The sequence below is a fragment of the Sphaerodactylus townsendi genome, unplaced genomic scaffold (assembly GCF_021028975.2).
Source record: "Sphaerodactylus townsendi isolate TG3544 unplaced genomic scaffold, MPM_Stown_v2.3 scaffold_19, whole genome shotgun sequence".
Lineage (NCBI taxonomy): Eukaryota > Metazoa > Chordata > Lepidosauria > Squamata > Sphaerodactylidae > Sphaerodactylus > Sphaerodactylus townsendi.
Window position 1 is genome coordinate 422,501 of NW_025950352.1, and position 27,977 is coordinate 450,477.

Consider the following 27,977-nt stretch of genomic DNA (forward strand, 5'->3'; position numbering starts at 1 on the left):
TCCACCAGGAACTTCTGCATGTTGTCTTTGTCCTTCATGATGAGCACCTTGTTCTCCTCCTCGATGCGGGTCTTCAGCTTGATCAGCTCCTCCATGTGGATCTTCACCTTGAAGAGCTCCTCCTCCACCTGGGCCTTCTGCTTCATGGCTTCGGTCACCTCGTCCTTCAGGCGCTGCAGCTCCCTGGAGTCAAGATGTCCCTTCTGGTATGGAACACTTCCTGCTGCAGCCTGACCTTGGCCAGCTCCTGCTCCACCTGGGCCTTCTGCCGCAGGGTCTGCTCGGCAAACAAAAACTTCTTGTGCCCTCTCCATCTCTCTCGTCCGCCAAGCTGAAAGCTGCCGGAGATGACTTTTCTCCGCTTTAAGCCCTCTCCCAGCTGCCCTCCAGCTCCGCCTCCTTTTGAACTTCGGCCCTCCCCTTGGAGCCTTGGCTTGAGCCTGAGCACTCCTCCCTCTGCTTGCACTGCTTCCAGGCTCAGCCTCCTCCACCAGCTGGCGGGACAAGGTTGCCTCTTGCTCTGCCTTGACCCGGGCTGACTCGGCTTCCTCGGCAGCCTTCTTGGCCCGGGCGGCTTCCTCCCTCAGCTTGTCCAGGAGGCTCTGCTCCTGCTGCCTGGTCTGCAGCATCTCTTGCTCCTTCTGCTGCACGGCCACCAGGTGAGCCTTCTCTTCTGCAGTGATCCTCTTCTGAGCAGCCTCCTGAGCCAGCTGGATCTGCCGCTCCGACTCGCGCTCGGCCAGCTCCTTCTGCTTCTTGGCCTCCTCCACCCTGGCCTTCAGGCGCCCCACCTCCTCCAGGGCTGCTTTGCGCTGCCGGCCGGCCTCTTGCTCGGCAGCCAGGATCTTCTGGACCTTCTCTTCAGCCTCCCTGCGGCGGCTCTCCTCCTCCAAGGCCAGCTGCCGCAACTTCTCCGCCTCGCGCTCAGCCTGTTCTTTGCTCTGCTGCACCTCCTCCGCACTCTGCTTGATCCTACCAAGTTCTTGCTCCAGGTCTGCCTTTCCGACGGAAGCCTTCTCAAAATGGATCTTCAGGATCCGGATTTCCTCTTCGATGATGCGCCGCTGCCCTCAGCGTGCTAGATCCCACCGAGGATGCTGCGCTCCAGCTCGCTGGCTGAGGACTGCTTCAGCTGCGCGATCTTCTCCTCAATATCACGCTTGTGCTGGGCCGCCTGCTCCTCCAGCTGCCGCCGCTGGTAGGCCTCATCCTCAGCCAACCGCCGCAGCCGCTCGTTCTCGGCCTCCTTCTCCTTCAAGGCTATTTCGGCTTCGGCCTTCAGCTGCGAGGCCTCGTTGATGGCAGCGAGCTTCTCTTTGAGGATCCGCTCAGCCTCCGCCCGCTGCCGGGCCGCTTCTTCCTCCGCCAGCTGCCGCTGCCGCTTGGCTTCCTCGGAGAGGGCCCGCAGCCGGGCCGCCTCTTCCGCCAGCTCCCGCAACTTGCTGGCCTCAGCCTCCAGGATCTGCTTGGACTTCTCGCTGGTCGAGCGGGACTCCTCCTCGGCCTTGGCCTTGCTCTGGAACAGCAACTCCATCTCAGCCCGCAGCTTGGTCAGCTCCTCCTCCAGCTCTTTCCGCTTCTGGATGGCCTCGCTCACTTCTGCCTTCAGGCGGAAGAGCTCCTCCTCGAGCAGAAGGCGCTGCTGCTCCCCGTTCTCCATCTCCGCCTTCAGGCGGATCAGTTCTTGCTCCGCCTGCAACTTGTGCTGAGCAGTGCCCTCCGCCAGCCGCCGCTGCTTCTCCAGCTCCTCCTCCGCCAGCTCTTTCTGGCGCAGGGCAGACTCCTCAGCCTTGGCCCGCTTCCGGGCCTCCCGCTCAGCGTCCTCCTTGTGCTTCTCGGCTTCCTCTTGGGCCAGGGCCTTCTTGTGGGCCACTTCCTCAGCCTGCAGCCGCAGCCGCAGCGCCTCGTTGGCCTTCTGGCGCCACTTCTCCACCTCCTTCTCCGCCTCGTCCCGCGCCTGCTCGGCATCCAGCTGCTGCTTGCGCAGGCGCTCGGCCTCTTCCTGCAGGTGAGTGACCGTGATGTGTTCCTGCTGGAGGGAGAACTCCAGCTGGGCCGTCTTCTCCGCAAAGGACAGGCGCCGGCTCTGCAGGTCCGCCTCGGAACTCTTCAGCGCCACCTCTTGGGCTAGCTGGATCTGCCGCTCTTTCTCCAGCTCGGCCTGCTTCATCCTGCGCCCGGCCTCTTCAGCCTGCAGGCGCAGAGCCTGCAGGTCTTCCAGCGCCGCCTGCTTCTCCCGCGCCGCCTGCTGCTGGGCCTGCACTTTGCGCTTCAGCTCCTCCTCGGCCTCCCGCTTCTTCTGGGTCTCCTCTGCGACCTGCTTGCGCAGGCGCTCGGCCTCCTCTTGGGCCAGCCTCTTCTGGCGCTCGGCCTCCTCGGCCCGGTCACGCAAGGCTTGAAGCTCCTCCTCAGCACCCAACTTCTGCTTCTCTGTGGCAGTCAGCTGCAGACGGATCACGCGGATCTCCTCCTCCACTCTCTTGCGGCTCAGCTCGGCATCCTCGATTTGCTTCAGCTTGGACTGGATCTCCAGGTCCGAGCTGTGCTTCATCTGCGTAAGCTCTTGCTGGATGTTCTGCTTCTGCTGCGCGGCGTCCACAGCGACCAGCTGCCGCCGGCTGACCTCCTCGTGCATGCGCTGCTGCAGCTCCAGAGCCTCCTGCTCCGCCTGGGCCTTGGCTCGGGCGTGGGCCTCGGCCAGCTGCTTCTGCTTCTCCAGCTGGGCCTCCACCTCCGCCAGCCGCCTGCGCTCCTCCGCCTTCAGCTTCTCGGCTGCTTTCTGCGGGGACGGTGCAAAGAGAAGGGGAGAGAGGGAGAGATCACCAGAGAGAGAGAGACTGGAGGAGGTGAGCCGAGGGGCCGGGGCGTGGCGGGGCTCCCCCCAGGAGGCATCAGGACTGAGGACTAGGAGGCGGCACTCCTGGCCGACGTTCAGTTCAACAGGCCAGGAATCAGACAAGCAGCAGACCCACGACAAAGAGACAGACGGACAAGCACAGCGCAAGACAAGCAACCCACCCGAGGAACAGCCGCGGGCATGCTTCCCCCGGGCTCAGAACAGCAGGCAGCAGGCGGAGACCCCCAGTGCCGAGACAGACAGACAGAGAGATGGGGCCCCCCCTTGCAAGCCGAAGCAGCCCAGCGTGGGGAGGGCTGTGCAGAGAGCCGGCTACCTGGAGGGCTCTGCCCAGGACGGCTCAGGGAGAAACCCAGAGCAACTCTCTGCAGCCACGAGCATCTCTGGCCCGCCCTCGGGGGGGACCTGACAAGAGCCCCACAGGACAGCAGGCAGGACGCGAGAAGGAGGTGGCTGGCTCGTCTCCGAGAAGAGCCAACAGACATCCCAGGGAGCAGGGAAGTGTGGACAGAGCGCACCAGACAGGGAGAACCTGTGAAGCCAGGCCGGGGGGGGGGGGGGGCTTGTGACTCCCGGCCAGGTGATGCAGGCAGAGGAAAAAGACGGCGTGTGCTGGCGACAGAGGGGGGCTCAGCTCAGTGGCCCGCCCTCCCTCCCTTCCTCCCAAATGGCCCCAGCTGTGGGGCAAGACTAGCTCCCCGACCCCACCTCCTCTGTTGCATGCAACACTCAGTCCACCACCCGAATTAAAAGCCACAAAGGCCCTCGACCTGAGAGAGGAGTGCAAAGGGGAGGGGGGAGAACACCACGGCGGGAAAGGGGGGGGAGGGGGACACGTGTAGCAGAGTACCTGGTGCAGCAACGCCCGGTCCTCGGGGTTCCACCCCTCCATTAGATCCCCACCAACACAAACATTCCCCCAGACAAAGCACCGGCAAAGCGACTCGACTGCCGGGGCAGAAACCAAGAGTTAGAAAGGGGAGCAGAGCAGCTCCGGACGGGAGGAAACAGAAAAAAAGGGGGCAGCCAGCAAGTGGGGGGTGGGGGGGAGAGGGCAGGGAGCAGCTTCAGGGGGACACAGACAAGGCGGTACCGAGTGGGTCTGGGAAGTGCCGCTTCTGACCGGGCCAAGCCAACCCCTGCTGGCCCTGGGCTGCCCATCCTGCTCCGGACAGCTCCACCCGCGGGGAGTCTGCGGGGACAGGTCGGTCACGAGGGAGCACGCCTCCGAGCTGCCGAGGGACTTGGGAGGGGGGGCAGCCGAGGCATCTGCTGGACCCCTAGCCTCCCTCCTCCTCCCTCGGGGCCACCCTCCCCTCCCTCTTCTTCCAGCCCGCCCGCAGGGTCTCCAGTGATGAGCTTGATGGCCGCACTGGCTGGTCAGTGTGGTCAGCTCACTGTATCGAGTCCGGAGGTCCACGTACTGCATGACCAAAGATGGCCGTCAGAGTTCCAGAAAGAGGCGGGCCCCCAATCTGACCAAGGAGGGCATCCAGCACACGGCTGTTGGCCCCCCCGCCCCCACCCTACCCCACGAAGGCAGCAAGGATGCCGGTTCCCCACAGCCCTTTGCCCACCATCAAGCACTCGCTGGGCCAGCCCCCCTCCCCACACCCACTTGCACCTCCCTGAATATTGCCTCCAGGCGCCAGACTGGGAATTTGCCCCAGGCCTTGGCTGGGGAAACCACCGGCTCCACCTGGGCCTTGTAGGTCACCAGCTGCAGCTCGTAATCCTTGGGAAAGAAAGGAGGGGGGGGGGTCAGATTGGCACTTGAAGTCCAGGCCCCTGCGCTCAGAAAACAGAGGCACCCTGGGAGACCCCCCTCCCAGCCCACCTTGATAACATCAATGGCCACTGCTTGGCAGCGCTGGCACTCCTCCACCTGGCTACTCAGTTCGGTCACACCTCCTCCAAGGAGTTTCTGCAGAGACTCAAAGGCAGAGAGAAAGAGGCATTTGAACCTTTGCCACAGTCAGGGTTGGGAAAGTGACGACCCCTCTGCCCTCACTGCCCCAGCCCCACTGTGAACGTCCTGGAGGAATTCACCTGGTAAAGGAAGCTAAAAAATGTTACTGGTGCCAATACCTGCCTTTAGGCACACCTGCAACTTCCCGACTTTGCTAATGGACCCGGATGGGCGGGGAGAAGGAATTCCACCTGGAACACCCACACACACAAGAATTGTCCCAGAGCAGGGGTCTGCAGCCTGCGGCTCTCCAGATGTTCATGGACTACAATTCCCATCAGCGGCTGCCAGCATGTGCCAATTGGCCATGCTGGCAGAAGGGCTTTTGATGGCCAACAGATGAACCTCCATGGGCCCCTCTGGAAAGACCCGCGAATCCTGATCCCAGAGGATGAAGACAAATGGGGCCAGGGATGGCCAGTGCGGTTTTCCATGGGCAAGTCGCTGGCCTCTTGCCAGGTCCCTTTGTGCCACGAGAGAGGCTGCCCAATGCTTTTGCTCTGCGTGAGCCACACAAGGGCACCACGAGGAGGCTGGTCAGGGGCGCCTCAGCAGCCACGAGAGGGGCCACCCTGTGTCAAGCCTACGGGCCACTGACTGCAGGACTCAAAGCCAAGTCCCAGTGGGCATTTGTGAGAGAGCCACCACAAGCACAATGGCTCCGGCATCAGAGGCGCCAGTCGGAAGGGACCAATTCTTCCAGTGAGACCAGCTGTGGCTGCAGGTGTACAGTGGAACCAGGTGCGGAGTCAAGACAGAAGTAGCCCCCCCAGAATGCATCATGCCCCCCTCCCCCAAACGTCCATGCCTCACCTTCTCTTGCAGCAGCTGCTCCCGCACGGCCTTGCTGTCGGTGATGGGAACGGCCTGGATGCTCTCCTGGCGCTGCTTGGCGTCCCGGATCCACAGGATGAGCGCGTCGTAGCTCTGGCGGTAGTAGCGCAGCTGGCGGCCCAGCTGGTCCAGCTCCCACTGGCGCAGGTCGATCTGGGCCAGGATGGCCTGCCAGCGCTCCAGCAGCTGCTGCACGCGCTCCCGGTAGCGCTCCAGGTCCACGTCCCTCTCGCTGTGGCCCCGCACCATCCGCTCGTTCACCTCGCTGGCCTTGCCCAGGTCTGCCTCCAGGGTGCTGAAGAGGGGCTGGTGCCCTTCCACCTGCCCACGCAGCCTCTGTGGGGCAGGGACAGGGTCAGGGGGTGGGGTGGGGTGGGGGGCACAGCAACCCTTGCTATCCCCAATCCCACCCCCCAGCTTTTCCTCTACAGACTCCACCCCAACTGCCTCCTTGGCCCCCAAGTGAAAAAAGCCCACCATTCCTGGGACAGGGAGAGCTGCTCCCCACCCCCCACCCGTCCAGGTAGGCCCAGTCACCTTCAGCTCTGCCTTGCTCTCCTCCAGCGCCTTGAGGTCGGCGGGCACAGCCTGCACGTCCTTCAGCTGCTCCTCGTACTTCCGCACCAGCTCCTCGGCCCCTTGAGTGCTACGGATCACCAGGTTGATGGTCTTCAGCCTGCACAAGAAAGGACCGGTTGGCGCACGCAAATGAGGAGCCTGGCTTCATGCCAATTTATTTATTTATTTTTATTTATTTGTGAGACTTGACCAACCCCCGGAGGGCTCTGGGCGCTGTACAATAAACGTAGAAAGCATTTACAATGTAAAATCATAAAATACTATACCAATAAAAACACTAAAATACACTATAGCAGCAGTTCATATATCAATCCAAATACTGATGGCGCTCTGACCAAAGGCCAGGAGGGTCAGCAATGCTGGAGATGGCAAGCTATTGCGGGGGTCGTCTGCTTTGGGGAGGCTGGTCTGAGATCACTTAGTCCAAATGGCACCTTCCCTTCCAAAATCAGAGCAGCGCTCTGCTGAACGTGGCTCAGTGATCAGGCTGCCTAGGTTGTGGCTCAGGGGCAGAGCATCTGCACAGGTCCTCGCGTCAAGCCCCGGCAGCCTCTCCCGTCAAAAGAACCAGGCAGCAGCAGGTGGTGATAAAGGCCTTCCTCTGCCGGAGAGCGACTGCCGGTCTGACCTCGGTGGACCAGGAGGCTCTGATTCTGTAGGAGGCAGCTCTGAAGGCACGTCTGCGCGGCCGCCACAGCCTGAGAAGCCCGGGGGAGGGCCTCGGAGAGGCGCCCTTTTGGTTGGGCCGGCAGGGAAGGGCTGTGCCTGAGAGGAAAGCCCTGGCTTTGGGTGCAGAAGGCACCGGTCTCTCGAGGGGCGGGGAGGCTGCCACAGGCCCTCTGCTGCCAGTCAGAATAACTCTCCATCCAGCTCTAACTCCAGGGACTCCTCAGAAGACAGCCGTGTTGCATGGGGAAATGCAAGGAGCACATGCACGGCATGTCGGATAGTGCCATTTTCACTCCTGGCATTGCCAGTTTAAAAAGTCTGCATGGTGCTGGCGTTGCCCAAGACTATGGAGAACCTCCTCTGCCAACCAGACAGACCAACCGCCTGACTGTCTAATGGTGGCCTCCTCCATCCCAGAGAGAGAGCTGGCCCCCACAAGGCAGCTAGAGGCACCTGCCCCCTGAACTCTGCTGACTGACGTGGCCAGGCCGGCTCTAGATCAATCCAAGCCTTGAAGCTGTGGCTAAAGTGGGAGGCTGGAAGAGCCCGGCTCGAAGCTGGCCCACTCTTTTTAACCCTGGCCCACCTTCCTGACTGGCAGGGGGTTCCAGTGGCCAAAGGAGAATCAGCTCCCAGAAGGACAGAGGACAGACAAGACCAAACAGGAAGGGAGGCAGACAGAGCCAGGGGTCGCCCCCGGTTGGACAGCCTTGTGGCGAAATTCTCCGGCTGGACAAACAGGACGGGGTCACTCTCGCTGGAATCACCTTCCCAAGTCTCACCAAAAATGGGGGGAGGGTGGGGGAGAACTCTGCATATTGCTCTGAGCTCACTGGCGAAGAAGTGGGTTAAAAACATCCAGGCAGACGTGAACCCAGCAAACGGCAGAGCAGACAGCTGGCTCTGTCTGGACCCCCACTTGCAGCCTCTGCTCGCCCACAGCAGCGTTCCTGTCTCCGAATAATAAGGCCGGGGGGGGGGGGGGGGGCCTGTTCATGGTACAAGAAGGCTAAAGTTCACAAGGACTTCATTAGATGTGCCACCTTGAGAATATGGGATAAATTTAAACCTAGATTTTTTTTAAAAAAAACCACACCAAGGTGGCTTTTACCACACGAGGCATTTTCTAGACGTGAAATGATTTTTGAAAAGACATAGTGTGATATTTCAGATTTTATGCAAGGGGAATGGAAAATAAACGCAAGAGAGTAACTACAATTAAAAGGCATTTCCTGTGACTGTTTTTCTTATGGACAATTATGTGATAGATATAAAATAGATACAAAGATGCATGGTTTTGATAACATTAAGATGGAATTTGAAGTTGAATTACGTACAAATGACGAACATATTATTGATAAAACATATAAATTAATGTTAGGAACGTATGATAAAATGGGCTATGTACTTCGGATTTAACACTCAACTTGAGCAATGGGATGTGTTCAAGGGGCTTAAATACACACTAAGCTCTAATGTGAAAGAGAATTTTTAAAACGATGTACATGACTCCAGATCAGTTGGCAAAAACATCTAGGAATGACAAGTGTTGGAAACGCAAACTTCAGTAAGAGACAGTCTGTCATCCGTGGTGGCCTCGTGAAAAGATGAGGCAATTTTGGAGATTACTTTTGGAGATTAACACGTCCAATAATCTGAAAGATGTCAAACATAAATGTACAAATGCTGGGATTCAAGGATGAGTTTTGGTAAGAAAACATGGAAGTTTGTTTTGTTATGACAACAGAAGCAAAAATATTATATGTGCAAAAATGGAAAACTCCAACTATGCCTACAATTGAGGAATGGAGGGTGAAAGTACCAGAACAAGCAGGCTAAACTTACTTTGTTGCTAAAATAAAGGAATTTTAATATTTTTTGGACAATTGCTAGAATACGCAGATAAAACAGAAAAAAATGGACTGATGATTAGTGGTTTTGAAGGTTAACGGACTTCTAAAACAAGACTGAACAGGGAAAAGTGGTGTTTATCAATAATTGATGTTTATCAGTAATGCCTAAAATGATATAACTTTACTTATGTTGCTAAAAACCAAAAGGTATATTTTTCAGAACTAATACTTGAAGCAGATGAAACTGGGAGCTTCTGTAATAAATCTACTTATTCATTCTTTTTATTTTTCTTTACTTTTTGTATTGGGGGGGTTGCTGAGTTGTTTTAAGTACCAGTAAAATTTAAATTCACGAAGGCAAGTATTCCTAAGAGAAGCTCCGGGGGGGGGGGGGGAATCAACTGTAGCCGCTCTGGTGGCTCTCTGGCACACACACCGCCCCCCCCGCCAAATGCCAGCCAGAAACCCCCTCTGAACAGGGAAGAACACCAGAGGTTTCAGATCTTTCAGAGGCAGACTTCTCCCACGGGGCTGGCCACTTGCCCTGGGGGAAAAGGGCAGGGAAGCCAAGCGCTGGGCCCGACACAGTCCTGCCCAGAGCTCGGGGAGCTGTACGGTTCTCCCGCCTGGCCCACTGTGCCTTGCTTTCGCCTGCCACCACTATCCAGCCTCAGACCCCTGCCGGAGAAGCGCACAGGAGCAGATTCCCGGGGAGGGCTCGCTGTTGGCCAGCAGGGGTGGGGTGCGGCCAGAGCGGAGGGGAAGCTCCCCAGAGAGCCCAGGCACCGCAGGACGGCAAAACCGGCTTCCGCCAGAGGAGGGCTTACTTCTCCAGGTAGACGCTGGAAAGGCTGTAGACCAGGTCCATCTTCTGCAGCGTGATGTCCAGCTCCGAGTGCAGCGTGGGGGCCGAGCTGGCCTGCTCCGGCTGGGAGAGCACCTGCTCCGTCTTCTCGCTCACTTTGCCCAGGCTCTTCTTGATGCCCTCCAGCTCCAGGTGGATTTGCTGCCGAGGGAACCAGGAGGGCAGGAGGTGAGCCCAGCCGGAGTTGGCGCACTGAGCACTGCTCTTGACTCAAGGCGGACTTGCTGCTCCCAAGCCTGCCGCACTGGGGCACCCGGGTGCTGATGTCGACCGGGGCAAAGACCTTTCCCAGCCAGCTATGAGCTACAAGCAGGAGACGTGAGCAGGCCTGGCCTGGCCTGGCCTGGCCTGGCCTGGCCTGGGGTGGGGGAGGAGATACCTGCTGGTCGCTGATGCGCTGCGCGCACTCCTTGGCAGGGTCTTTGTCGAGCGGCGAGCGGATCTTGTGGGTGGTGCGGGACTCACAGCCTTCCAACTGCAGGCGGATGTCCTTCAGCTGGGAAATGCAGCTCCTGCACACAGACTCCTCCTGCTCACCTGCCGCCCCGCAAAAACACACAGAGCGCAGAGTTCGTGGTCCTCCGCTGCAGAAAAGACCCGCAGGGGGAGCTTTTGCTCCAAGGGAGCCTGTGCCAGGAAAGTGGGCGCCACCCGAACACAGCAGGTGGGTAACTGCACTTGGGGGGGAGGGTGGCATCCAGGGCTTCCATACTGAGCCTGGAGGCACAGTGGTGGGGGGGGGGTCAACAGTGGGGAGAGGTGCAAAGGCTGCTTCCAAGCTGTCCCTGTCAGCCGTCATTCAAGCAGAAGCCCAGGCAGACTAGGACCCACCGAAGACACATATTGCCCCCCGCCCTGCCCCGCCCCGCCCCCGGCATTACCTTTCTCTAAGCTGTGCAGCAGCAGCTCGTACTTCTGGGTGCAAGTGGTGTATTCGCGCTGCACATGCAGCCGGTCATCCGGGAAAAAGTTCTGCGCGTCTTGGCTGTTGCGCAGGAATTCCTGGTAGTGGGTCTCCAAGCTGCGGAGCGTCTGGCGGTAATCCTCTGGGGGCATTGTCCGAAACTGCGGAAAAGGCGCTCGGTCATAGAGGCCCTCCCCTTCCCAGCACCCACATGTCTAGACACCTCTTCAGAGGCACTGTACGGAGGGGGGGGGGGGAAGCAGGGCCTGAATGCAAAACACACGGCCAGAAGGAGGCCAAGGGGACCCGCCTCAGACCCTCCATTGAAGGACCCAGAGCAAAGAAAAGAACCCGGGAGGGAGGACATTAATGCCAATGGGACCGGGGGGGAGGGGGGGCTCTGAATGGCAAATCCCATAAATCCCCAATGGCCACAGCACAAAACAGACACCTCCCCCCCCCCCCGTGGTCTGCAACTGGGGGAGGGGGGGCTGCTTCATGCAGTGCACAGCAGACAGTGGCCTTGGAACAATCCTTCTGTCCTGAACCACAACTGTTACCATGCGCAGGCACTACGCACACTTCGCCCCAGCTTCTGCCCCCAAGAAGGCCTGAAGGTCTCCATCCCATGGACGCCTCGCGTTCTGAGCCCCACCTAGCACCTGCTCAGGCGTGGCAGTGGGGTGGAGCCCCTGGGGGGAGGGGAGGGGAGGGGGAGGAGCAAGGGGGAGGAGCAAGGGGGAGAAGAGATGCAATCTCACAATGAGGAGAGACCAGGACTGGATCTGCTGGATGTCTCGCTGCAGGCACTGCCAGGAGAGGAGGCTGCGCAAGTCGACGTGCAGCTGCTGCCACAGGCCCAGCAAGCTCTGGTGAGTGGCCTCCAACCTGCCAAGGGAGAGTCGCAAAGCCCTCAGTGAGGGAGGCAAGAGGAGCGCTGGCCAGGCAGGGCCCCAAACCCCAGCATTATCCTGGGGCAGAGCGGAGTCCCGCCCGCGTCAGGCCTGGGGCCCGGGTTTCCTGGGTCTTCCTTGCAGAACGTGTGGACGCCCGTCGGGGCTCCCAAGGGAAGGTTACTGACCTGCCCACAGCATCCAGGGCCTCCTTGTTGGGCGGGGGCACGAGGAAGCAGACGGATGGCACCACGGCCTCACTTCCTGCTGCATTCAACACCTTCCACTTGTAGGGCTGGGCGTTGCTCAGGAGAGTGCCAGAGTCGCCCTTGTGCACTGTGATCTGGGGGGTGGGGGGAAGGACAGAACAAGCAGCCTTCAATGACACCTCCAGCCAAGACCCAGCTTGCCCCCTGGCATCCCTTGCACGCACGCACGCACGCACACACCCCTCCCTGCTTCCGCCCCACATACCTCCATTTGCTTGTAGTCGCAGACGGCCTGGAGCGGCAAGCCCTTGCCCTTGATCGGGGTGGCTGGGCTGCGCGGCTTCAGCTGGACCACTGCCTTGGCTCGCTTGGCCAGCCCGGCCAGCTGCCCCTGGTACTCGGCCAGGTGCTCCTTCTCGTCCTGGAGGGGAAAGCAGCGCGTGAAGACGTGTCTCCAGCCGAGCCTCACGGGGCAGGGAAGCACAGCACACACACCCCCCCCGCCCAAGGATCCGTTTTGGGACCAGTGCTCCTTAACCTATTCATAAATGACCTGGAAGTAGGGGTGGGTTGCGTGGTGGCCAAGTTTGCAGATGGTATCAAATTATGTAGGGTGGTGAGAACCACAAAGGATTGCGAAGAGCTCCAAGCGGACCTTGATAAATTAGGTGAGTGGGCTAAGAAATGACAAATGCAGTTCAATGTAGCTAAATGCAAAGTAATGCACATAGGGGCAAAAAATCCAAACTTCACATACACGCTACAGGGGTCAGTGCTATCAGTCACAGACCAGGAAAGGGATTTGGGCGTCTTAGTTGATAGTTCCATGGGAATGTCAACTCAATGCATGGCAGCTGTGAAAAAGGCAAACTCTATGCTGGGCATAATTAGGAAAAGAGTTGATAATAAAACTGCAAGGATTGTAAGCTGCCCTTATATATAAAGCCGTGTGGTGCGACCTTTGCACTTGGAGTGCTGTGTTCCGGTTCTGGTCGCCACATCTCAAAAAGGATATTGAAGAGATAGAAAAAGTGCAGAGAAGGGCAACGAGGATGATTGAAGGATTGGAGCACCTTCCTTATGAGGAGAGGCTGCAGCGTTCGGGACTCTTTAGTTTGGAGAGGAGATGTCTGAGGGGGGATATGATTGAAGTCTATAAAATTATGCATGGGGTAGAAAATGTGGACAGAGAGAAATTTTTCCCTCTTTCTCACAATACTAGAACCAGGGGGGAATCCATTGAAAATGCTGGGGGGAAGAATAAGGACTAATAAAAGGAAACACTTCTTCACGCAACGTATGATTGGTGTTTGGAATATGCTGCCACAGGAGGTGGTGATGGCCACTCACCTGGATAGCTTTAAAAGGGGCTTGGACAGATTTACGGAGGAGAAGTCGATTTATGGCTACCAATCTTGATCCTCCTTGATCTGAGATTGCAAATGCCTTAGCAGACCAGGTGCTTGGGGGGAGCAGCAGCAGCAGAAGGACATTGATTTCACCTCCTGCAGGTGAGCTCCCAAAGGCACCTGGTGGGCCACTGCGAGTAGCAGAGAGCTGGACTAGATGGACTCTGGTCTGATCCAGCTGGCTTGTTCTTACGTTCTTACTCACCAGGCAGTCCTGCACCAGATCCTCCAGGCGCGTCACGGTGGCGGAGCGGTCGCAGGAAAACTTCTTCCGCATCATCTCCTGGGTCCTGCGCAGGAACTCCTCGGATTCTTTCACATCAGCAAAGAACTGTGGGGAAGGAAGCGGCTATCTGTAGCTGCCGTGCCCCCCCCCCAAGCGGCACTGCCAGGGGGCTCTGGCAACCAGGGGGGTGGAGGCTGGCATGCAGGCCGGAGAGAAGCACAGGCCCCTCCCGTGCCGCCCCCAGTACCTGGAAATAGTTGGTGTTCTCCTTCAGGTGAGCCTCTATGCAGCAGCAGAGTTGGAGCATCCAGCTCCACTGAGTCTGCAGGGCAGCCTGGAATGCCTAAGAGCGAGCGGGGAGAAGGTCACAGGTCATGCGGGGCCGGAGGGGAGTCTGGGGCAGGTGGCAGCAGTAGGGGGCCGTGGGGGGCACAGCTGAGAGGCTGCACCGACAACGGCCGGATGTGGCCACTGGGGAATCCCGCACAGGCAGGGCCTCGCCTCCCCCTCCCCAGCCCCACCTCCACCGTCGGCTTGCCCGGGTGCTCTTCTCGCAGCAGCCGATCGCCCGTGTTCTGGATCTCCTTGATTTTCCGCTCTCGCTGCTCCAGGTCTCGCATCAGCCCCTGCCGAAGAGATGCGATGAGCAGGGGAGCCTCCAGCGACAGCAGCAGGCGCAGCCGAGGGCCCCCCCCCACCCTCCCCCGGCCCCGCAGCCGTACCGAGTAGCTCTCCTTCTTGGCAGCCATGTTGCTGTTCCGTTCGCTCCAGTCGTAATTGACCTCCTCCTCCTCCTTCTCGTTCAGCCACATCAGCTCCTTGGTGGCAGCGGCCACGAACGCGTGGAGGCTCTCCAGTTGCCGCAGGCGGGCCTTGGAAGAGTTCTGCCACGAGACGACAGGCGGAGTGAGGGGAGAGTCCGGCCTCCCCGGCCCCCGGTCAGCCTCCCTGCCGCCCCCCACGCCCCTCCCTTGGGGCAGAACTGAGGGTGTGGAGGATTCTCATGCTGATTCCCACCAAGACGGGTGCTTGGTCCTCATGACAAGGAGAGACCCCAACGGGCCACTTTCCCCTGAGCTATTTCCTCCCCCTGGGCTGTCTCCCCCACCCCCAACAGACCACACCCGAACTTCTATGTTTGTTCCCAACTGCAGGCCAGGTCAACTCCAGACCCTCTGCAGGCCACAGAAAGGGCCCGTGACCTCGGCCGCCGCCCCACTCTTCTCACCAGCAGCTTGGCATACTGCACGTCCAGCTTCGTCAGGCAGTCCCGGTAGGCGCTGCGTGGGCCCGGAGACAGCTGGGCCTGTGGGAGGGGAGGACACGGTCGCAAGTCACAGATGCCATCAACAGCCCAACAGGGGACACAGGCAGCCCACGCCCCGGGACACGGAAGCACACGTGGTGCAGTTCTGCTGTGGCGGCTGCCCGTCAGGAGAGACGGCTGCGCTCACCTCGTCGGCACGGGCCCTCTCGATCTTGGTGCGGAACTCCTCCACGGACTGGTGCAAGCCCCGGTGGCTGCCCAGCTGGGACTCCACAGTGGGTAGGTCAATGCCCCACTCGGCCGCACTGACGCGCCGCTGGTTCTCTTCCACCCAGGCCAGCAAGTCCTGCAGGTAGCGCAGAGTGACGTCCTCCAGCTCCTGCCGGGGCCTCTGGGTGACAGGCAGGGACACCTGCGCGATGGGCGCCGAGCCGGACTTCAGGCGGAGGTTGTACTCCGTGCGGATGGCCACGAGGCGCTCGTGCAGGCGGTAGACCCTGGGGGAGGGGGAGGAGGAAGACGAGGCCGGGAGGGGTCGTCAGCTTGGCAGGCAGTGTGAAGCCATGCCCACGCCACCCTTTCGTCTCAGCGGGGCAACAACAGGACCAAAAGGTGGGGGTCACAAAGGGGTGACACCCCAAGAGGCAGAACACCAGGCTCATCTAACCTGCGCAAAGCGGGCCTCGCCCTCCCCACTTGCTCAGTGTGGCTGCAGCAGCACACCATTCCTGCAAAGGCCCCCCACGTGCAGGCATGCGCATGGGTCGAAGGCATTGGCTTGCAGTACCAGCAGCTGCCATCAGGCAAGGGGGGGCGCTCTCGGCCTGCACAAGCACAGCCGGAAAGGCGGCAAGCGGGGAAGGTGGGGCACGGAGGAGCCCAGGAAGGGAGGGGCGGCTGACCTGCGGTACATCTGCTCGCCCTGCGGGTGGCGCCCGTCCTTGAGCGCCTGCACGTCGTTGAAGAGGGAGCGGATCATGGCATCGGCCTTGTCCAGGTCCCGTTCGATCTCGGCTGCCTTCTGAGGGCTCTTGCCGGCGTTCAGCAGCCGGATGTCCTACCGGGAAGAAGAGCACGAGGAGAAGGGCTGAGCCTCAGCCGGGGCTGCGCAGCCAGGGGCCCTCCCCCCCACGGGGACGGGGGAGGGAGGAGCTGGAGGGGGCGTCTCACCGACTGCAGGAGGGTGTCAGCTTGGTTCAGCTGCTCTTCGCAGAGGCCAGACTCCATCTGCAACTTGCTGACAATGCGCTGCAGCCTTTCCAGCCTGCGGGGGGCGGGGGAGAGGGAGGGATCCTTCACTGGCCTGACCCGGCACCCCCTCCTGGCGCCCCCAGGCGGCTTCCCCAGCCCCCTCCCACGCCCTGCCGGACCCCCCCCCCGGCACTGCCAGCAGGCCCCCGCTCAGCAGCCGCTCCAGGGCAGCCTCGGCCAGCCGGGCTCTCTGCGGCTCAAGCAGTGCCGTTTCCTGAACAGCGCTGCAGGCCAGAGCGTGGTGACTCACCCGCCGTGTGTTTCCCATTAGGGCTGGGCTGGCAGCCGGCTCTCGCATTCCTCCCCCCCACCCCCGGCCAGAAGCAAGGGTGGGGCAGCCCCCGAGGCCTCATCCAGCCAGTTCTGGCTCTTCCGGGACACGGCTGCCACAAAACCAACCAACCGGCACCAAAGACTGCCGCGCCCAAACGCAGGCAGTGAGAGGTCCAGGCTGGGTGCTGGGGGACCCAAGTTCGAATCTCTGCACGTCCAGCTTGGTCCTCAGGCAAGTCAGACGCGCTCAGCCTCACAGGGCTGATAAAATGAAGGACGGGAAGAGCGGCTTTCAATCTCCTTGGGGGAGAAACGGCTGCTGCAGACGGACCCAATGGGCCCCAGTCACTCGATGGGTCTCCCCGGCCAAACCAGCCCCATTGTGCCACCCCACTCCCAGCCCGCTCAGCACCTTTCGAACTCGGAGCGCAGAAGCTTCTCTCGTTCCAGGATGGCCACGTGCAGCTTGCCCCACTCCTTCTCCACGTCCAGCGGGTGGTAGCCGGGGGGCACCTTGACTTGCCCGGACTGCACTGCAGGCTGCTCCCGTCAGGGAGGGAGGGGAGAGGGAAGGGGGTTACAGGGGCCACGCAAGGATCAGCGGGTGGGGAAAGGCTCAGACCCATTGCAGCTGCAGGGGTGGCTACCGGGATGGGAGACCCCCAACCCAAGGGAGACGGAGGCCGCTCCGCAGAGGCAGGACACAGCAAGACACCTCTGCTCGCCTCTTGCTCAGGAGGCCCTGCTGGGGCCGCCAGGAGTGGGCTTCAGCATGACAGCCCCCTCCCCCACCCATTCTGCCCAAGGGGGGCATTCTTCTGACTGGAGCCCTGTTCATGAGAGGGCCTCTGACAGAAGCCCAGGGGCTGCCCCCAAAGAAACGGCGCTGTGCTGTCACTACCCGGGGCCACGTGCCGTTGGCTCAGAGACTTCTCAAGCCTCGGAGAGGGTGGGGCATGCAAAGCGCCCCCCTCCCAGCACAAGGGCTCACTTGTGAACGGAGCCTGGGGGCGGGGGGGGAGAGATGGGGAGGCAGGGCAGAACAGCCCCACCTGCGGAGTCTTCCAATCAACAGGATTTGTGGCCTCTTGGCCCGGGGGGGGGGGGGGGGGCTGCCGTTGTCTCACCTCCAAGGACAGGTAGATGGCTTTGGAGCGGTTCTTGTCGGACTCCTTGGCCGGCAGCTCCGTCTCCTTGAATTTCAGAAACTGGCGCCACAAGACCTGGGGGGCAACAGGGGTCGTTCAGGCAAAGCCTGCTGGGCAGGGCAGGGGGACCACTGGGCAACTTTGGCCCCCCACATACACACAAAGGGCCCTACTGGAGGAACCACACACTGGGGTGGGGGGTCAAAGACAAGAAGGAGGGTTAGCCCCTGCCCGCTTCCCCCCTTCCTCTCTGGAACATCTTGTGCCCCCCCCCCCCCCCCCCCCCCCCCCCCCGGGGGCCGCCGCCCCCCCGGGCCCCCCCCCCCCCCCCCCCCGGGCAGGCACCCGGAGCGTGGGCCCAGCAGAGCCGTGGCAAAGCAGACATCACTCATCCCGCCCGGGGGCTCTTCTTCTGAGCCTGTCCTCAGCACCCCACCCGGGCACGCCCGCCCTGAGCTCTGGCAACAACAAGCAGAGGAGGATCCGGGCCCTGGAACGACGTAGGAGGAGCCCTTTCATCGACTGCCAGCAGCCGGCAAGGGAGTGCCCAGAATGGAACGTGCTGGCACGGAGCCACGGACGCACTTCGGTCTGCAGGGAGACGTCCCTCCACTCCAGGGGCCCCAGACAAACAACCAGCTGCCCATCTCCAATGCAGCGCCCCCCCCCATCTGGACCCCAAGCAGCCCCACCCCCACCCCCTGGCTGCTACTGAAGGAGAAGAGGAAACCACACCAAGTGGGAGAGGCAGAAGCCGGGCGGGAGCAAGGGATGTACCAGCATGTGTGGCTGCGTCTGGGTGCAAGGACCACACAGACCCCCCAGAAGGCCCTGACCTGCTGATACCCCTCACAAGACCACCAGAGCACCCGGGGGGAGAAGCAAGCCAAGCCAAGCCAAGGGGACGCTGCCCTCACCTCAATCTCCTCGTAGCTGGCAGGGACCCTCCGCTCCTCAAAGACCACCGTGTGGTGCCGGATCCATTGCAGAAGAAGCGTCACCAACTCTGAGTACTCCTGCCAACGCAGCTGCAATTCCTGGGGGTGGGGAGGAGAAAAGCAGCAATTGTGTTTAGCCCCCCCGCCAAGCACATCCGGTGCCCTCAAGCCCCCTCGGCCCCCTCCCCCACTCACATTGGCCTTGACCCCATCCTGCACGTCCGGCACGCGGGGCATGGCGTCGTAGAGCGAGGAGACGTAAGTGATGATGGATTTCTCGTCCGGCTGAGGCACGTCCACATCTGTAACCGGGCGGGGCGGGAGAAGAGGTCAGTGCCCCCCGACGCTCTCAGGCAGCGCCCGCTGTGGGCAGGAGAGCAATCAGCCCCCAAGTGTGGAGAGGGTGGGGTACCTTCGGGGTCCAGGAGCCGCGTCACCCCCAACTCATGCTCCGCCACAGAGAAGGCCTGCTCCAGATTCTCCACGTTGGTCTGGCGATATACTTTGTTCATATCAATCAGCACGGGCCTGGCGGGGGGGTGGGGGTGGAAAAGAGAGGCTGTGAAGAAGGGCAGGCCCCCTCCCTTACAGGCAGGCACAACCAGGCCCCACAGAGAGAAACCAGCTCTCTCATCAGAGTCCACGTACCACTCCACCGGTGGGCCTGCCAAGCACCTGCCAGACCGCGGGGGGGACACAGGGGTCGGGACATTGAACTAGGTTCCCAGCGCCCCTCCCACAAAGCCATGGAAGTGGAAGCCTCCATAAATACATGATTTAATTCATTTATATCCTGCTTTTCCCCCCACTGGCAACTCAAAAGTGGCTGACATTATTTCCCCTTTCATTTTATCATCACAACAACCCAGTAAGGTAGGCTACGCTGACAGAGTGTGACTAGTTCTGGGTCATCCATCAAGCTTCCACGGCCCACGGAGTTTCTAGTGTTAAAAGTCAACCAAAAATTTGCTTCCTCATTTGGAGCCCCCACCCCATTTCTTTTGTAGAAAAACAAGCCCACTCCCTCAAATAAAGTTCTTGGAATATTTTCCCGGGGCGGCGCCCTTCCCTTCTGAGCGGCATCACGCGAGTGCGCACGCGAAGGCGCAGGTCAGCTTCCACCCTCCCCAGACGTGCCTCCTGACAGGGGGTGGGGGTTGGGGGATGGCAGAAACAACAGCCAAGATGGCTCAGGGGTCCACGTGGGCCTCAGCAGAATTGCAGCAGGAGGAGGGAACCAGCCCCCCAGCTTCAGGAACAGGAGACCCGGGGGCTTGCAGAGGGGTCAGTGGCCACGCCCCACTCCTTTCCCAGTACGGAGAAGCAGGGCCAGAGAGGCAGGGGGCAGCAGGGGCACTCCGCCGCTCAAAGGCTCCCCCCGCCCCGCCCGGCTGCTTCCTGTAGCTGTTACACAACGGCAAAGTGTTGCTAACCAGAGCGGAAAACAGCATGCAACGACCTCACCCATTCAGCAGGGCTCTTTGCCTCCCCCCAATGCCCCCACCCTGGCTTGACATCCCTGTGTCCGGCCAAAGGCTCTGAAATGCCCTTCTGAAGGCCACTGCTTTCACCTCCTGCAGGTGAGCTCCCGAAGGCACCTGGTGGGCCACTGCGAGTAGCAGAGAGCTGGACTAGATGGACTCTGGTCTGATCCAGCTGGCTCGTTCTTATGTTCTTATGACTACAGCGTGCGTGTGGGGAGGGGGGCAAGGGGCTCGCCCTGGGCCAGGAGCCCACGGAGGGGCCAGCTTAATCTTTCTGCCCCTCCAGCCCCACAGCTGAGTGTGCGAGAGGGAGGCTCCAGGCTGAGCCGCAGGGCATTTCCTTCAGGCTGGAATTCAACCACAGCAGAGCAGTCCAAGGGAGCGTGCCCGCCGACCCACGGTGGCACGAGGCCCAGATCGCCTCCTGGAACCAGCGCCTGCAAGAGTCAGCAGGGCCTCCGCCAGGACACCCCCACCCACCCCCGATCTCCCACCCCCGTCACTTAATCCCAGGCACAGGAAGCGTGACGAAGCAAAGAGCTCTAGACGACTCCAGCAACAAGCCACGGCAGAGACTCCGAGGCCGCTCCCTCAACCGCTCCCCCGCCCCCTAGCAGGGAGTGCACCCCCCACCCCAGATCTCCCATTGACTCCTGGGGAGCAGACACATGCGAAGCCTCTTGGAAGACCCAAGGGAATAAAAGGGGGGGGGTATTTAAACTAATCCCCGTGGGTCAGAACTATGCTGTGATCCGCTCTGAGCCAATCCGGAAGAGCAGCATATAAATCCAATAATAAATAAATAAAATGCATTCCAAAACACTTTATAACTTTTCAACACTCATGGTGTTTCGCCCCCCGCCCGGAAGGCCACTGGCCGGTGGAAAAGATCGCCGCAAAGTGCAGGCAGCCCTGGGGATCTCTGTAGTGTGGAGTGAACCAAATGCAAGGAGCCGTTGATGTCCTGGCCTTCCACCAGTGCCCAGCCATCCATCCCACGGGACCATGGCAGCGGGTCCCAGTCTGCCCCGGGTGCCCCCTTGGCTGCCTGAAGAGATCGGGATGCCCCGCCAGCCCCTGGGGCCAGGCTTTCCACCAAGCCTCCAATCCCTCCAGGCCGCCTGCACCAGGTGGAGCGCGCCGGCCCTGAGCGCTGGATCCGGCCCCACGCCCAGCCACGCGTGAGGTGGGCGCACCTTCTGCTCCTACTTGTTACAGTTTCACGGTTCCAAGGAGGGAGACGCTGCCCCACCCAGCGCCTGGCCCCCAAGGCTGCCCTCCTGCCCCAGACAAGAGCATGGCCCCAAGGCTGGTGGCAGGACCCCACATGTGGCAGAGGGCAACAGGAAGACGTGGGAAGGTGGCAGAGGAGATGCCCCGGGTCTGTGCGGGCGGAGGATCGTGCGACGCAGCTGCCCGACACCCTCGGCCCATCCAGGCTGGCCTTCTCTGCTCAGACTGGCAGCGGCTCGCCAGGTTCTCAAAGGGAGATCTTCCAGATCCCACACACACACCTGCCCCCCCCCGCCCCCGGGTCTCCAGGAGGTGCTGCTGGGGACTGCGCCTGGTGGTGGCACCTCCAACGCGCCACGCCCTACCAGGCCCCTGCAGGCTGGAGAGGCGCTCCGAGTGCACGTGGGCGAGGCCAACCGAGCCTCCCAGAGGGAGTGGCCCAGCAGGCCGCCTGCCAGGGACTGTGGCTGTCGGGAGAGAGATCCACACCTGTTTGGGCCTGCTCCAGGTAGCCTGCAGGCACCAGAAAAGTCTGCGTTAGCACCTGACAGGCCACAACACTCCCCGGGACGGCAGAGACACGAGCGGCCCCGGAGGGTGGGGGGGCAGGCGGAGGCCACGTCTGGAAGGACGAAGAACAGGCCGACGCTCCAGCCAAACCCGGAACTTGCTCGTGAAGACAGACCAGGCTTTGGCAACGCAGATCTGCGTCCTCCTGGGCTCTGACAGCACCTCCCCAACCTGACCGAGACAGCAGGTGCCCCCGGATGTCCTGGAGGAACGACAGGCTGCCCCCCCCCCCCACTGTCACGCTGCAAGTCAGACTGCCAGGGAACAAATGCCAAGGAGGGGGCGGCTGGAGCTTTGGGGCTGCAGGGGGTGGGTGGGGAGCGCCATTGCCTTTTCCTGACACTTTTCCAGGGAGAAGCTGCAAGTTCCACCAACCACGCCCTGCAGGGGCGGCCCACTCCCACTTGTCTGACCCCTCCAGCACCGCCACAGCCTAAAAAAAGCCACTACCGGGCACAAATCACAGCAAAGTTGTCCAGCGCCCCTCGACTCTGGCTGCATTCTCTAGCCACAGCATCAGAAAGATTGTATCTAGGTGATTAAGATGCATTCCTAACTCAATGTGATGGCTACAAGATATATGTATCCGGCCTGCTATATGCTACCACTGCCATTCTGGGGCACTCTTCCTTGATCTTTATGGCTTCACACACTGAATAGATAACTAGGCTTTCCCCTGACACTTTGGCCTCATTAGGACCAGGATTGTTCCCGTTATGTCGTAGCTCCCTATCTCTGTCTGTCGCCAACCTTGGGGTGCCTCAGCTCCAAACTAACTATTTCTTGGGGAAATGGGAGGGGGGACTAACATCGGAATAGAGGGGGTCACAAAAGGCAGGTTCACCAGATCTGGCTTTGTCAGGCTGGGCACTTCGATGACTATCAATAAACGCCGCTGATCAACAATACAGGGTCCGATGCATTGCCAAAGGCTTTCACGGCCGGATTCAACTGGTTCTGGTGGGTTTTCCGGGCTGTGTGGCCGTGGTCTGGTAGATCTTGTTCCTAACGTTTCGCCTGCATCTGTGGCTGACATCGTCAGAGGTGAATCACAGAGGTGTATCGCGCACTGTGTAAAACACTTTTCTCTGTGATACACCTCTGAAGATGCCAGCCACAGATGCAGGCGAAAAGTTAGGAACAAGATCCACCAGACCACGGCCACACAGCCTGGAAAACCCACCACAACCAATACGTGGTCCCTTTATTGCTTCAACCTAACACAGGAGGCAGGAGGACCGGGGGGAGGGGCAGAGGCTGCAGAACACCTGAGACCTTCAGGGATCCTCAGCTCTGACCCTCTCACCCACCCCCCAGCCAGGGCACGAGCTGTTGTGTGGATGGCCCGGGCTCTCACCAGCACCACAAAGAGTAGGAAAGAACCAGCTGGTCTGGTTGGGCAAGATCCAAGATCCCCGGGGCACGACAGCAGGGCTCGTGGGAAAGGCCAGTGGCACAGAGCGGACCTTGGGTGACCCAGGTTCGAATTGTGGCTTTTGCCATTGAAGCTCGCTGAATGACCTGGAGCACGTCACAAACTCTCAGCCTGCCCTACCTCACAGGCTTGTCGTGAGGAAACGAAGGAGGAAGAACAATGTCCTGAAAGCACCTTTGAATCCCAACTGGGAACAAAAGAGGGGTACGAGCAAATCAAGGCAACAAAAAAATGCACCTGCGTGCCTGACCTGCCCCCTCCCCACCCTTCGAGCAGAGCCCCCCGAAAGGCCCGCAGCTCAGCCAAGAGAACAAACGAGCCGTTTCTGGGGTTGCCTTCGGGACATTTCAATTGGCTGCTTGGCCGGGGGGTTGGGGGCACATGTATTCTCGACCCACCCTGATTGCCCTTCAGGCCGAGTGAAAGAATCTGCACGGGAGGCAGACATCCACCGCGTTCCTGGTGCAGACGGGGCCCCTGCGGTGCGGGCCTGGGGGACCTGGGCCAGGGCTGAACAGGGCCGCGCGTGGCTCAGCCTGGGCTGCTCAGCAAGCAAGGTGGGCCCGGGGGCCCTGTGAACAGCAGCACCCTCAGCTGCTGCCCCCCGGCTCCGTTCCCTCTCCCCCTGGAAGGTGCACACGGAAGGCAGGCCTCGTGCCAGGCAACGGCCGCCACCTCTGCTCCTTACTTGTGCCGGTGGATGATGGCGTTGAAGAGGCGCCCGTCACGCCAGCTGAGGGTGAAGTTGTCGCAGCGCAGGCCCTGGTACCCTTCCACCATGCGCTGAGACCACAGCAGCAGCTTCTCTTTGGCCGTCATGTCCTCCGACTGGCCGCTCACCTGGATGTCGGAGATCTGTGGCAAGGGCGGAGGCAGGGGAGGGAGGGGCCGTGAAAACAGAGACCACCACGGGAAAGGCCAGCAGCCCCGGAGATGGGGCCCAACACACACACACACAGAGCTCTGGCCTGGCTTCCCCACCCAGGCTCCTGAAGGCATGGGAGCTAGCCAGGTCCCCCTGTGCTTTGCCCCTCCAGGACACTCCTTGCCAAGGCCTGGTCCTGAGAAGGCAGCACCATCCCAGGCAAGATCTGGCAGGGAGGGGCAGGCCCAGGGTTTTGAATGCCCGCGTGCCCGCCCGCCCCCCCCCCCCCACGGGCACAAGCAGCAGGAGTTGCATCAGCTTACGACGAAGGAAAACCTCATGCCCTGGGGCAACACATGGGTGAGTCAGCAGCCCCAGCCAGCCACAAGACCAAGTTCTGCTTCCAGTCCTGTGGGTGGCACGCCCTCACCCTACTCCCTCCCCCCCCCTCGCTGCCACTGTGCCAGCCACACCCTGGACCTTCACCAGCAACGTAGCCGAGGGGCAGCCCAGGCCTCAGACTGGCAGGGGAGCCAGCAAAACACTCAGCCTGTGTGTTTTTTTCGGGGAAGAGAGAGAGAGAATGTCTGTTTCCGGGGGGGGGGGGGGGGGTTCTCCCACTCAAGTGCATTTTGGGGCCCAAACCAGCACCAAAAGGGGGGGGGAACCGACAGATGGGCAGATGCCCCCTTCCCACTTTCCAAGCACTCCCCCGCCCCTCAGCCTGCTCACGTCTTCTTCTGTGGGGCCTGGAAGAAAAGCTGTGGGGTGGCGGGAGGGGCCCCAGCATAAGAAGGGACTGTGCACGAGGCAAGATATGGGGGGGGGGGGGGGCGGAGAGGGAACGCACCAAATCCCTCGAAAGACACACAACAGGGCCGACGCTGCCAAGCGGCTCTCAGACAGCTTTTCTGCAGAGAGGCCTGAAAGCAGAAGTGACCAGAACATGGCCAGTCTCAGGTGCCCCCACTTCCCTCCCCTGCCTCACCTGGAAGTGCAGGATAATGGTCCAGATGAGGCCCAGCGTGAGCTTGGGGTTCCCGTCAGCGATGTCATCGTTCCGGATGTTAACCAGCTTCACCTGAGAAGGGCACAGCCGCTTTGACTCACCTGGGGGCAGGGCCCACGGGCAGCCCCTCCACTGCAGGAGGGTCTCTGCCACCCCATCCGCCCTCCGCCACCAACTCACCTGCCGGTGCTTCAGGTAGTCCAGGGCAATTTGCACATTCTGGAGTTTGTGGAACCGCATCCGGCCCTTCTCTCGAGGCTGCAGGAGGGGGTGCGTGTGAATGATGAGCAGCCCTGCCCCCACTGCATCCCATGTCTCCCCCCCATCCCCCAAAAGCCCCTGCCAAAGAGACTCCAGGAGGAACAGGAAGAGGAGGGCGCCTTGGTCAGGAAACCCTCCTGGCAGAGAACAATGGCCAGGAACTCCCCTGCTCCCCAACGCAGGCTGCCTCCTTCCGGCCTGGACACCCGCGGGCAGCTGGGAGGCCAATCATCCTCCACCCCCGCCCCCAACACAGACTGCCGCACAGCAGGATCAGCCCCAACCCCCCTCCCCACCAAGCCCCCCAGCCGCAAGTCCAGGCAGGGAGCAGCCTCTCCGGCCTGGGATCCGTGGTTCCGCCCTCCTCTCCAGAGAGAAGCAGCCTGCGGCCCACTGAGCCGTTGCTCCCAGTTGTATCCCCCACAGGACAAACGGGGCAAGGAGCCACCCCCACCCCAGCCCCTCGCTCCAGACTGCAGAGTGCCACACAGCCCTGGCCGGGGGAGCAGGAGGAAGGGCGTTCGGGAGGCTGCCGGGACCGCTCAGCCAGCGGGGGTTCAGCGGAGGTTCCACGGGCAGAGGCAAGCGGGGCGTTACTCGGGCGCAAGCCGGGCGGCCTCTCCGGGTCTCCCTCTGCAGGAGCGCATGCGGCAGCTGCGGGGCCATGCGGGGGCGCAACGGGGAGAACCACTCACCAGCCGCAAGGTCCGGATAACGTCGCGCTCCCTGGGCTGCGGGGCGGGTGAGAGTGGAGCAGAGGAGGAAGCGGAGGCCGGAGAACAGAATCCGGCCCACGGGAGAGGCAAACAGAGCGGGCAGCAGAGAGAGAAGGAAAGAGACAGAGAGAGAGACCAGTGCAGCACACGGTGTTAGAGCAACAGAGCCAGGAAACTGGACCACGTTTAGGGAGGAAAGGTGAAGAAACACAACAGCCGGGAGTGAGCACCTGTGACACCCACCCAGAGTCAGCCTGGAGAACCGGGGGGGCTTCCCAAGCAAATTGGCTGCAATCTCCCCAGAGCCCCCAACCCCCGGGGAGCTCCAGGCAACTTTTGCCGGGCCGCCCTCTTTGCTCCGGCCTTCCACTGGCTCTGGGCAAAACTCTCCCCATCCCAGCATTCGGCACCAGTGGCAGCGGGCGGGGAGGGCAGCAGGGCAAAGCGCCGGCAAAGCTGGCTGGAAATCCCCACGCGGGCAGAACCGGGGGCTTCTTGGAGCTCAGGAGCAACTGGGCAGGGGAGGATAAACCCAGAGGGGACATGGAATACCTGGGGGGCTTCCTTACCCCTCCCCCAACCACCACCCCTGCAACCACCACACTGCGCGGTGGAGGGAAGGCAGCCGAGGGGATTCAGATCAGGGTGCTGTGGGTTCTCTGGGTTGTATGGCCGTGTTCCAATAGCATTTTCGCCTGAAGTTTCGCCTGCATCTGTGGCCGGCACCTTCAGAGGATCTGATGATAGTATATACTCCACTTGCTTTACTACCCTCAGATCCTCTGGAGATGCCAGCCACAGATGCAGGCGAAACGTCAGGAGAAAATGCTACTGGGACGTGGCCATACGGTCCGGAAACCACAGAACACCTGGTGATTTCGGCAGTGAAAGCCTTCAACAAAACACAGAATTCAGACCCTTTTCTGGCCCTGCAGATCAAAGGCTGAGCAGGATGGAGCCTTGTTTGGTTTCCTCTCAGGAAGAGCCGAGGATCCCAAAAACGAGGGTTGGTTTGTTTTCAGAGGCTCAGAGGAAAGAGAAGCAGGAGGGGGGGTTGCCACGTGAGGGTGGAGAGCGGCAGCCTGAGCCCTCTGCCACTTGGTGCCAATCGCTGAGTCTCTCGGTGCCCAAGGGCAGGGCAGGAGGCAGGGCGCAGAGGCCAGCTGCCACCGCCCCACAGAGCAAGCGGGGCAGCGTCCGAGGGGCTACGTACCAGGGTGTCTCCCGAGAGAACCTCCAGCAGGGAAATCAGGTTGTGTCCATCGCGGAGGTCTTCGTAGAGGTCGTTCACGTGGCGCTGGGCCTGCGTGGCCAAAGAAGACGGTCAGGAGCAGGACCCAGATGGGCCAATGGGGAACCAGCCCCCCCACCTCCCCCGCCACTGCACCAGCCCCTCCCCTCAGCCTTGTTGGGGGTGGCCCATCATGGCTGCCGATGAAACTGGGGCAGCACACGCCAGGGCAGGGATCCCTACCCCCACGTCTACCAGGGTGGTTTGGAGGGAGCACCCTCTCTGACCAGGCGCCACGGCCTCCCTCGACAACCTCGTGGGACTCAGCAGGCCCATGAGGCGGCCCAGGCCCCACAATGGCAAGGGGCAGGCCTCCCTCTACATCCCCCCCCAACCGCCCTCTATGGCCCCCACAAGAGGGAAGTACAGACACACAAGATAAAACAGCGAGACGACCCAACTGTGCATACCTCTGCCCGCCAGTGCTGTGGCCACCCAAGAAGAGAGAGGAGAGCAGGAAGAGAAAGACAGATTAGGGGGAGCAGAAGAAGAAATCCCACAGAGCCCACCTACCCCCACCCCCCGGGCACAGAGGGGGCTGAAGGAACAGACTTCTTGTGGGCTGCCAGGTGAACCATCCCCCGCCCCAACCATCCCACCTTCGCTCCTGCGGCCCCCCAGTGAGCACGCCTTTCCTGCCAGCAGCACCTGCCCGAGCCAGACACCCTGCTCTCTGCCGTGCCCCCAAGATTTCCTCCGCCGGCCGGCCAGAGGGCCTCCCGGATCCCACGCAAACAGCAACCTCCCCATCCACCTCTGCCGCCCGAGGGCCCTTCAGGGGAGCTGCAAGAGACAGAGATGGAGTCCTCCTGCGTGCCAAGACCACGCGTGGCTGCAAAAGGGCCACGGCTCCAAAGCAGAGCCTCTCCTTGCCACGCAGGCTGAGTTAACTGGCATCACCCGTTAGAAGGACCCGGCTGCCGGGAGGGAGGCTGCAGCGGTCGCTAGCGAGGCAGGGGTGGGGAGAGT

The 27,977-nt window shown here is 61.1% G+C and overlaps 1 protein-coding gene across 1 annotated transcript in view; it reads right to left on the reverse strand.

Moving 5' to 3' along the window:
• Positions 1-27,467, reverse strand: part of PLEC (plectin) — a 42,112-nt gene extending 14,645 nt beyond the window's left edge. The window contains 34 exon segments of the mRNA XM_048482675.1: positions 1-217; positions 220-304; positions 306-1,069; positions 1,102-2,772; positions 4,168-4,225; positions 4,227-4,280; positions 4,476-4,592; positions 4,695-4,781; positions 5,640-5,996; positions 6,198-6,336; positions 9,589-9,767; positions 10,006-10,163; positions 10,508-10,691; positions 11,292-11,418; positions 11,612-11,766; positions 11,898-12,053; positions 13,247-13,372; positions 13,515-13,610; positions 13,789-13,893; positions 13,990-14,151; positions 14,496-14,573; positions 14,722-15,031; positions 15,437-15,591; positions 15,705-15,798; positions 16,471-16,598; positions 17,186-17,281; positions 18,124-18,243; positions 18,340-18,446; positions 18,557-18,672; positions 23,555-23,721; positions 24,720-24,812; positions 24,921-24,998; positions 26,931-27,020; positions 27,419-27,467. The exon segment at positions 1-217 is cut by the window's left edge and continues 622 nt beyond it. Coding sequence (XP_048338632.1) covers positions 1-217; positions 220-304; positions 306-1,069; positions 1,102-2,772; positions 4,168-4,225; positions 4,227-4,280; positions 4,476-4,592; positions 4,695-4,781; positions 5,640-5,996; positions 6,198-6,336; positions 9,589-9,767; positions 10,006-10,163; positions 10,508-10,691; positions 11,292-11,418; positions 11,612-11,766; positions 11,898-12,053; positions 13,247-13,372; positions 13,515-13,610; positions 13,789-13,893; positions 13,990-14,151; positions 14,496-14,573; positions 14,722-15,031; positions 15,437-15,591; positions 15,705-15,798; positions 16,471-16,598; positions 17,186-17,281; positions 18,124-18,243; positions 18,340-18,446; positions 18,557-18,672; positions 23,555-23,721; positions 24,720-24,812; positions 24,921-24,980 — 6,521 coding nt within the window. The 5' untranslated portion in view covers positions 24,981-24,998; positions 26,931-27,020; positions 27,419-27,467.
• Between the last annotated feature and the right edge of the window lie 510 nt (positions 27,468-27,977).